Genomic DNA, 10776 nt, shown 5'->3' on the forward strand with positions numbered 1-10776 from the left:
CAAGTTTTAATCTCAGTTATTTTATTATTTAGAAATTATTTTCAGTCAAACCATTCGCCCGATGAGTAACAATCGTGTTTGTCCAGGGTGGTTACTGCACACATTTCCTCATTTTCACCAGGAATGCTGAAAAAGCAAATGGACACACTGAGCATTTCTTAATACCAAACAGAAACTGACACTGCGACTAGAAGTGTATCGACGTCTGACCTGTGTGACTCATCTGTTCGGGATGAGGTCTGGCGATGTAAGGAACAGTCCCAAAGCCTGGGTCAGGGTCTTCCTCTGAAACGATCAAAGTTGAAGTAAGAATGCTGCAAAACAGTACAAAGCAACCTGAAGTGTTAATTATTCACCTCTGTCAGGCTCGTCTGATGCGTCGTCTTGTCTCAGCTCTCCATCCAGGATCGGAGTGCTCCTGGTGCAATAGCGGCCGTCCTTCTTCAGAGCTGGGGCCACCAGCCACTCCCGGACTGGAACCTCGATGATCCGTTCACACAGCAAAGGGAGCGACGAACATCGAAGGCCCTCCAGCAGATCGATGACCTGCGTTATGCTGTGTTAGAGAGGAGGCGTCAGACAGCAGGTTCTGTACACACATCACAATGTAGAACTAAGGCTGACAGTTAAGGTCTTAGTTTTTGTATGAAAATTGAGTATGTGTTGAAGTTACAAAGTGGCACCCTGCCTTGGTAGGTTTTGTAGTGAAATGATGAGAGTATATAGGGTTACGGACAGACATGCCAAATAAGAAACATAGTCTCCAATAATTACTGTCATTATTATTACTAGTAATATTATTATTATTGTAACGACTAGAAACCATATAATCATCTAGTGTAGTTGAACAGGAATGTGCATGACGAGTCAAATCCAAAACAATCCATGAACCAATTAACACATCTCACTTGCACTTCATGTTCTTGACCACTAGATGTCCTACTAGAGCACTGTGCCACTGAAACCTCAAGTAATGAACCTTGTTTTGAATGAAGTGTCGAAGCTTTAACAAAGCCGCAATCAGCCATAATGACTGTACCAGTATTTCTACAGCTCGCTAATTATCATCTTATACATTGTTTAATTTGTGCAAGAAAAAAGACATACAATCTTAATATTTGTTTCCTTGAATCCATGAGACAACTAGTTGTTTTTTTCTTCAGATAAATAACTGAGATATTACATGTCTAGAGGAATTTTGTGAGCCTTCAAACAAAGCCAAGCTCACCTGCTCTTGTTCTTTGTGCTAAGCTAAGTTAACCACTTCCTGGCTTCAGCTCTGTATTAAACATACATATGAGAGTGGTATTTAACGTCGAAGTAACATTAAGAGTAAGTGTAAAATAATGATTTTCATGAACTACAGTTGTTTTGAAAGTTGACAAACAGCAGAGCTACACACTTGGCGAGGTAGACGGCACACACAGCTCCAGGGTGCAGATGTGGAATCACAGCGGGTAAAGCCAGGTGAGGGTTGATCAGGTCCAGAGCAACCTGCAACAGAAAGAATCCATCTGGTGAATGAGTTTCAGTACACGTGTTCATATCGTGTTGTACTGTTGTCGGGACAAACTGCATTTACGTTCAGCAAATGCAGCATCTTCAAATCAGACACTGACCGCGTGAAATCCCCGACCAGCGAGGAGCGACGAGGCTGTGCACAGGTCGGCGTTGTGAAACTGGACGTTGTCGGGCCACTCCTCCCCTCGTCTCACGCTCCAGGACGCCCTCCAGCGCTTGTAGTTGGACACGGCTCTTGTGTGGTGATCCTCCCTGACCTCCACACTCAGCACGCTGCCCTTAGAGCCCACTGGGAAACACAGAAACATGGTCAGTTGCTAAAATCTGTTTTTTGGAACACTTTTTGTTTAGGAATAATAACATTTCACCCTGATTTTCATGGTGTTTAATGAAGATTAATGAGGACCGTGAGGAAGGACTCAAGTTATTCTCTGGGGCAGAGGTTTGGATTAAAATGTGATTCACACTGTTAACCTCTATCTGTGCTTCATTGTTACTTCACTTCACATTAAACTGTGCATTTAATGAATAAATCTATATGCTCTGCTTATTTTGCAAATGTGAGTTCTCTACTATTCCCCATTACGTCAACCTTTCAGCTTATTTTACCCTTTATGTGATACTTTTGTTGGTAATTTAGACAAAATTCTAAAGAGCATTATGTTGCCTCTGACTATTACTAACTTGTGATAATAATTGTAGATAAAATGAGTTTGTTGACAGGCTGAGAATTTGCCAAAGAAATAACAACTCTGAATTTGTACTAGCATTTACACTACCACTCAAAAGTTTGGAGTCATCAGGGAATAACAATTACTCTGCCAAGGAACGTGGCAGAGTTATGTGACAATCGACGTACGTTTGTCCTTCTGTCGGTCTCTGCACAACATTACTCAAAAACGGACGAATGAATTTGGATGATATTTTCATCCAAGGTCAGAAATAACACAAGGAAGTGATTACTTTCTGGCTGTGATGTGCCTTATAGTCTGGATCCATGGATTTGTTAAAGATTTCTGTGTCATTGTGAGATAGCGGCACGACTGTAACCATGTGACCACCACTGTAACCATGACAATAAGTGAACATTACGTCAGCTGCCTGCTGTGATCACATGATTGTGATCCTACTACAAATCCACCACTGTGGACTTATGCGTTGGAAATCATACAAGGAACAATTGATTAATTTGTGGGGTTATTCTGAGTCCCATCAATTCCCGCTGCCCACTACATATTTAGGTCACGCCATTTGGTATTCATACATAACGTACACATGCATAAAACACACCTTTGCTTGGCGCAAGGTAATTTTGTTTGTGGGTACATGGATATTAAATGGACAGGTTCTACAGTGCGTAATTTCTGATCATCACTAATTATTAAACAAATGCAGCATTTCTGACGATGCCATATGAACAGCCTTAGCAGAATACTGCGGTCTGATTGCTTTCATAAAACTGAGTGTATTTAAACTCTGAAACTGTGTACTTCCACAGTGATTTTAAGTGAGGAAAGATAAAGCAAAGCAGTGACAGGATGATGAAGTCACACCTGCTCTTGACAGGAACAGAGACATGGCCCCTGACCCGGAGCCCGACTCCAACACACAGTCTCCCTCTGTGACATCCATCATCATGAGCATGGTAGTTGCATCCTGAGAGATGAGGGTCACAACACACAGTCTCTGTGAAAACCTGACACCGGATTCATTTGACTATGATATACACACACTACATCCTACCTTAGGGTAAGCGATTGCAGGCCCTCTCTTCATATACAGCACATAATCCTCCAGACTGGCCCGGCGGATGAAGATGGGAACCCCCCTGCTGGTCTTCAGGAACCGACCTGCTGGCTGCCCTGCCATGTCCTCATGAGGGATGGTCCCCCAGCTGCTCTGCAGACGGACCCCTGTCTGCAGCTGGAACATCTTTCTAAACTCTACCCGTCTCTTTTTACGATACTCAGCCATGAGCAGCTCTCCGAAGGAGAGCAAGCTCTCCCCAGGAAGAGTGGGCCATGCCTGCCTTTCATCATGATGAAGTGATGGAGTGTTTGCCTCGGCTTCTGCATCTTCTGCACAGAAGGTCTCTGGGTTTACTTCATTGACAGACACTTTATGTCCACTTTCCTCTTGTGTGGAGTGCATGACTGAAAGCTGGATGTTTGTGTCCTCGTCAGGTTGCTGCTCTCTCAGCTGCATCACCTCGGGGCTCAGGGCGTCCTGGGGCAGCAGGCTGCTGATCCTCTCCAGAGGGGACAGAGGTCGCCTGCTCCTGGACAGCAGTGCTCGCCTGGATGTCAACTCGGTCCTCGGTTGTGAAGACTCTGAACTGTCAGCTTCGTTGTTGTTGCATTTCACACAAGCAGTTGAAAATGTTCTTACCTCATTTCCACTCCTCGAGACTTTAAAAAGCATATCCCTGTATTTGGCCTGTCTCTGACTGGAGGGACAAACTGTCACCAGTCTGTGCATTAACAGAAGTCTGAAGGGCACATGCACAGCCATTACTTACGATAATATAGATACTAGAAGTGAATTCTGTGTCATAAAATCCAATCCAGTGAGTTAGATCAGATTAAAACCGAAAAAAACGACAGCTGCAGTTCTAAACACAACGTGCATACATATGAAAAGACCTCAAAGCAAAAAAAAAAGAAAAAAGAATGATGTTGAAATTTAACCTAAATTACCTGACAGTGTAACAGCTATTAATTCCTCTTCGTTTCTGGTCAGCTGGCAGTTTACAGAGCCGAGGAGGTCACTGAACTGCAGCGGAATCATTGGACAAGCACATGTGAACAACGTCATTATTAAGCGACTGGTGTAGTAATTTAAGTACACCAGCAGAGGGCGACATCACAACTTATTTACCTCACTGAAAGCCCAACAGGCCTTAAAGTGTGAAAGCAAAGTCAGAAATTAATCCTATTACAGCAGTAATGTCATTAGAAGTCCTTCACTGCTGCTGGAAATACAAGGTCTGCTAATTGCAAGGACCATTCAATTTTAAATAATGAATACAGGCATCCCAGAATGAATAAATGTGGCCCTAGGTATATATATATATATATATGTATATATATATATATATATATATGTATGTATAATCCTTTATTACTCCCCGTGTTCGGGGAAATTTCCCATGTTACAACAGCATACATCTTACAGTAAAGCAACAATAGCAACAATAAACAACAGTATAATGATAATCATAATAACAATCACAATATGTCCAGGAGTGTAGGATGGGAAGGTGGCTTTTGGAATGATGTGAAGTACGAGAGAACTGTGCAGATTATGTGGTACGGGATTGTGTGACAGAGTCCAGTTTTGTGTAAACATCACTCAGTGATGCTGATGTTGTAAAGCCTTATAGCAGATGGAATGAATGACTTGCGATAGCGTTCCGTCTTGTAGGTTAGGTGTCTCAGTCTACTGCTGAAATTGCTACTTTGAGACTTCACAGTGTCATACAGTGGGTGGGAGGGGTTGTCCCTGATGGATGTGAGCTTTGCCAACATCCTCCTCTCTCCCACCTCCTCTATGGAGTCCAAGGAACAGTCCAGCACAGAACCGGCCCTCCTCACCAGTCTGTTCAGTCTCTTTCTGTCCCTTTCAGTGCTCCCTGCTCCCCAACAGACCACTGCATAGAAAACAGCAGACGCTACCACAGAGTCATAAAATGTCCGGAGCGGAGTCCTGCACACTCCAAAGGACCTCAGTCTCCTCAGCAGGTGGAGACGACTTTGGCCCTTCTTGTACAGGACCTCTGTGTTGTGTGACCAGTCCAGTTTGTTGTTGAGGTGAACACCCAGGTATTTGTATGAGTCCACTATCTCAATGTCCACACCCTGGATGTTCACCAGTGCAGTCTGAGGTGCCCTCCTCCTGCAGAAGTCGATGGTCATCTCTTTCGTCTTACTGCCGTTGAGCTGCAGATGGTTTCGCTCACACCAGTCGACAAAGTCAGAGATGACTGTCCTGTACTCCAGCTCGTCCCCGTTAGACACACCCCCAACAATGGCTGTGTCATCAGAGAATTTCTGGAGGTGACAGCTCCCAGAGTTGTATTGGAAGTCCGTTGTGTACAGGATAAAGAGAAAGGGAGAGGGGGATATATATATATATATATATATATATATATATATATATATACTTTTAAATGGTCCTTTAAAACCCCAATTTTAAAGTGAAAATCGATTTATTTTATTAAATATATTAAAAAATACAAAAAACAAACTACTCATTGTTATTCACTGTATATATTTAATAGGAAGATTTTAAAAATGTATGTATTTAATATTAAATTGAACGGCTTTCCATTTAATGCGGACTAACAGAGGTGGAGATCTCTCGGAAGCATCACAAACATTTCAAGGTAGAAAAAGAACTCAAACAGCACCAAAAAGGATTCCCTCGCGGGGTAATTGTAATATTTGATTTCATGAAATATGTGCGATATAAATTTGAGGGTTTTTTGCATTAAAATCAGAGCCAAAAACAACACGAAGTTGTATTGTTAATCGCGCTCTTCTACGCGACAACTTAATGCAATATAGTAGTAAAAATAGACACTATTCAAGACAAATGTGGGCTGTGTTTACACAGTGTGAATATAGACAAGTATGAAAAATAATTTCAAGTGTAAGTAACAAAATGTCTATAGTATGGAGAGTAACCCTAACCAGTATTAATAATGAGTATTGGCATGAGCCCTGAAAAAACCCTCCACTGCTACTTCAAATGATTTTCATCACATGGTAATGACACAATAAAACAATCAAAGAGTGAATGCTTTGGGAGGTGTTTTTATTTTAAAACCTTGTTTCTGTTCATGAGGTCTCAATCAAGCAGAGCAAAGTTCATCTCCTACCAAAAAACTTACAGCTTAAGTGTGGCGCTCTCATCTAAACACACTTCAATCTCCTCCAAGACTTCCACAACAGACTAACAAGTGTTTTACTCCCCCACATAACCTGACAGGGGAACAGCAATTATTTCACAACATTTGAAGCTTTACATGGTGTCATTCGGCTGAGAAACAGTGGGTGGGGTGGGTGTTGAAGGTGGTCTTCCACTCCGGTCTGCAGTTATTGTCAGCGTGCAGACTTTGAAAAGGGTGTTTTTTTTTCCTCACGTTTGTGCTCATCCTGGTCTGGCTGTTGGCTTCTGAGTTGTGCTACAGCTTGAATGTCAGCAGGAAACCACTCTAGGCCTTTACATGTATAGTGCTGCTTATGACATGAAATGACCTCTTATATACCCTGGGAATACAATGGAGCTTCAGCATGTCAGGGGAAATTCACATTTTTACAGCAGCAAGCATATTTAAACCAGGAAATAAACATAGTAATTACAATATGTACAAGGACGAAAAATAAAAACTAATAAATACTTGAAAATAAATTCAGAAGTGCAAAAATGCCACTGTGCAAGAATGCTGTGCAATTTTTTTTTGGTTTGATATGATATCAGTCTGGTTTACATCAGCCAATGATGCTGATGTTATAAAGTCTTACAGCAGATGATGATAATAATAATAATAATAATAATAATAATAATACATTGTGGGACATATCCAAAATACTATAATAGAAACCCTGCACAATTTGTAGTATAGTTTTTTTGTTTTTAGTGCAAATTAGTACATTCTGTTAATACTAATCATGCAGGATTTGTGTATTTAGCAAATTTACTGTCTCGTGCATTTACTCCAAGAATTTGAACAGCCATCAGTATGTTCAAATCATAGACTGTATATATAGTGGATGTAGCATCTGGCTCCAGAATTGAAGCCAACCCGGAAGTGTCAAAAACTTGCAATATCACGCCGTCCGCTAGGGCTGTCTCCAAAAAGCTTTTTCTCCATAAACCCCAATTCATTTTTGGAAAAAATAAAATTTGATAGACTGATTTTCTACAGCTCAGGATTTTTTTCCAATTAGTTTTCATGGTCAAAATGAGAGATCATTAAATAAATCAATACTGAATTTTAAATAAATTGTTAAAGTTGGTGGAGCCAGGGGGCGTGGCTATACTTGATGGACAGCAACAGAAGCCTCTGTGGTAAAATGTGGGCGGGATAAGAGAGTCCTCAGCCAATCCTGCCGCTAGTTGCTCTCCGGTCCAGTCTGTTTGATGACGCTTTTTACGTCACTGGCTCCAAAAAATCCAAAACGGCGACCAGGAAGTAGCAAAATCCGGGCTTCATTTTCTCGGCGTTGAAACCAACGGGTGATGTCACGGTTAGTTTACGCCTGGTTCAAATGCTGTGCAGTTTTAAGATGAAGTCCAGGTGTTTGTGAGAAACCAGTGGTTTGAAACCATGTTTTTTAGATGAATGAAGTTTGCTAGCCATAAAACATGCTCTCCAATAATAAGTCTAAAAGGAAGAGTGTATTAGGTTACATTTTTAAACAAACATACAGTTCTATTGTGTTGTTTTGTTTTTATTTGAAGATCTCTCTTTTTGCAGTGAGATCAGATCAAGCACGTGGTACCAGTGTGAAGGAAAAAAACTTCCTGTTGTTGGGAAGTTTTAAAAAAACCTCCATTTGGGGTGAGGAAAAAAACCTCCATCTGGGAAGTTATAAAAAGAAACCTCTGTTTGCATTGAGGGTAGAGTGGATGGTAAGAACATGAATAGTTTGGAGGTTGCTGAGGCCGATAACAGCAGATCGGAAACATGCAGCTCCAGATCCAGACAAGCCTGCAGAGGACAAAACACAAAGTCAGTGACATACAAAGGTGGTCTGACTGTATGAAGACACAAAGAGGAGAGGAGAGGAATGCATCATTGGAAATCCTCCAGCAGCCTGGCTTGGAATATTAACATTTTGAGAAAAACTGAGTCTAACAATGAGCTGAATGCAGCTGAAGCTGTAATTCCCAGCATCTGAATGGATATTGAAGTCGCCTGTTATAATGACTCTGTCTGTACTGAGAGTAAATCAGTGAAGAACTCTGAAAATTCAGATAGAGTAGCATAACTGCATTTTGTCAGACTGTGATATGATACAGACTCAATCCCTGTGTCACCATGCAGTGTCTGTTGGGTCATTCTTTTCCCAGCACATTTAAATTACCGGTGCATCCAGTAAAGTCTTGATAAAGTTGTTCTTTCTTCTCCTCACCGGCTGGTCGTCGCCTCTGGCTTCATCTCCGTTGGGGCTCGGTCACTCATCTTCAAGTCGCCTTTTGGGGTCGTCCTTGTCTTGGTCTTGGGTCCCGGGATCATCGGTCTGAAAGAAATGAAAAAGACAAACGTGGCAGAATCTTGTCAAGGTGCGTTATTGCTGAGTTTTCAAAATATTAGATGGATGAATGCAAAATCAAAATCCCAAACTCACCTTTTCATGCAGCAGCATTCACAGGGATCCTTACGTGCCTGTTCTTCTGGAAACTTCCCTCTGCCAGCGAGAGCTTCACCCTCACACTACATTTACTATCTTAAATAACACATTTAACCACCCCTTTTAATCCCGGTGTGACTCTCCTGAACTGTGATCTTGTCACTGTGGACTCCACTGTGGGTCCAGGGTGGGATACAGACACACACATGTCGCTTCTCTGTGACATGCCGTCTGCATCCTGTTCACCTTCTGACAGAGCGGAGCTTCACTGTAAGAGGAGGGGGACCACAGGAGGTTTCCCAAGATCCCCCCAGATCCGCCCACACCTCTGACAGGCACCCTGACCAGAGTCCCACCGGCAAGAACCGAGCTCAAAGAATCACACAAAATACAATCGAAGAAAATTCATTCAAATAAAGTTGGAATAGATCTGATCAGACATAATCACAAGAGATTCATTCAAATAAAATCTGACCAGATCACATCCAGAAAATCACACGTAGCTAAAATGTTTAATATAAAACGGGGTAAATTTAATGGAATGGAAGGTTTGCGAACCTTCTTCCCTGAAGGTTGGCTGGCAGGAGGCTTCTGGGGAGAGAAACTCACACAATGATTAGTAAAAAATGCTAAGAAGGGACCTCCTGCATGATAGACTAGACTGAGCCTGTACGTTTGTCAGGAGGTCCCTCAACAGAAAAACTTGGATGGGAAGAAGAGGCCGCCTCCGAAGGAAGAGTTTGTTCTCATCCTCCGATATCCTGCAACTCCAGCGCCCAGTCAGTGGTGCTGGAGGAGGCTCCAGGGGACGAGAACAAGGAAGAGAGGAGGAGATAGGAGAGAGAGGTGGAGGGAAGGGAGAAAAAGAAGAGTGTGAAAGGGAGGAGGGGGGAAGAGGAGGAGGAGAGGGGGGGGGGGAGAGAAGGAATAGAAGGAGACAGGGATAGGGTTGGGACAGGTTTAGGAAGTGGAGAGGAAAGTGTGTGGGGGGGAGGGAGGGACAGGGAGAGTGTAAAAGAACCAAGGGCGGAAGGGAGGAGAGAAAGGAGAAAGGGGGGAAGAACAGCGACGACGCTTGAAAGGAGGAGGGAGAAGGAGGAGGAGGAGAGACGGAAGGAAGAGGAGAGGAGGGGGGAGGGAGGGGAGAAAAAGCAGAGCGAGAGGGGGAGAAGGAGATAGGAGAGGAGGGGGGAGGGAGGGGAGAAAAAGCAGAGCGAGAGGGGGAGAAGGAGATAGGAGAGAAGGGGGGAGGGAGGGGAGAAAAAGCAGAGCGAGAGGGGGAGAAAGAGATAGGAGAGGAGGGGGGAGGGAGGGGAGAAAAAGGATAGTGAGAGAGGGAGGAGACAGGAGGACGGAGAGGTAAGGGGGCAGGGAGATGGGAGGGAAGGGGAAAAGAATCAGGGAAGGAGACAGGAGAGGAGGGGGGAAGAGGAGGGGGAGAAGGAGAGATAGGGGGAGGAGGAGGAAGAGGAGAGATGGAGCGAGGGAGGGGAGAAAAAGCAGAGCGAGAGGGGCAGGAGGAGATAGGAAAGGAGGGGGGAGGGAGGGGAGCAAAAGGATAGTGAGAGAGGGAGGAGACAGGAGGACGGCGAGGTAAGAGGTAAGGGAGGTACCTGGAGGAGTCCGGCCAGGAGGTGGAGTCCAGCGTCCTCTGGAAGCAGAAACAAAAAGAACATTTCAACACAGACTCTCGGGAAACTGGAGCAAAGAGTATTGAAATAAAAATAATACTAAAATAATCATTATAATAATTACTGTATTGTGTATTTTCTTTAATATTACTACTGTTACTACTGCTAGATAAAAAATAACAATTATTATTATTAGTGTTATTAATATTGCATTTCTAATTATTTTTTAAAAATATAAATACAGATATTTGCTGTTATTATTCACT

The 10776-nt window shown here is 43.0% G+C and overlaps 1 protein-coding gene and 1 long non-coding RNA gene across 2 annotated transcripts; both read right to left on the reverse strand.

Moving 5' to 3' along the window:
- On the reverse strand, positions 1-4339 carry trmt61b (tRNA methyltransferase 61B). Its single transcript, XM_022217714.2, has 7 exons — positions 3265-4339; positions 3075-3177; positions 1620-1810; positions 1403-1494; positions 357-556; positions 211-285; positions 1-126 (listed from the first exon to the last, which is right to left on the reverse strand). Exons 1-7 carry the CDS (start codon positions 4030-4032, stop codon positions 92-94), a joined length of 1464 nt encoding a protein of 487 aa, XP_022073406.1. The 5' UTR covers positions 4033-4339; the 3' UTR covers positions 1-91.
- A 1980-nt stretch (positions 4340-6319) lies between these two features.
- Positions 6320-9781, reverse strand: LOC127534071 (uncharacterized). The gene is made up of 3 exons (XR_007942021.1): positions 8877-9781; positions 8613-8768; positions 6320-8236 (listed from the first exon to the last, which is right to left on the reverse strand). It is a non-coding gene; the product is annotated as an uncharacterized LOC127534071 (long non-coding RNA).
- Between the last annotated feature and the right edge of the window lie 995 nt (positions 9782-10776).

The sequence above is a fragment of the Acanthochromis polyacanthus genome, chromosome 1, assembly GCF_021347895.1.
Source record: "Acanthochromis polyacanthus isolate Apoly-LR-REF ecotype Palm Island chromosome 1, KAUST_Apoly_ChrSc, whole genome shotgun sequence".
Taxonomy (NCBI): Eukaryota; Metazoa; Chordata; class Actinopteri; family Pomacentridae; genus Acanthochromis; species Acanthochromis polyacanthus.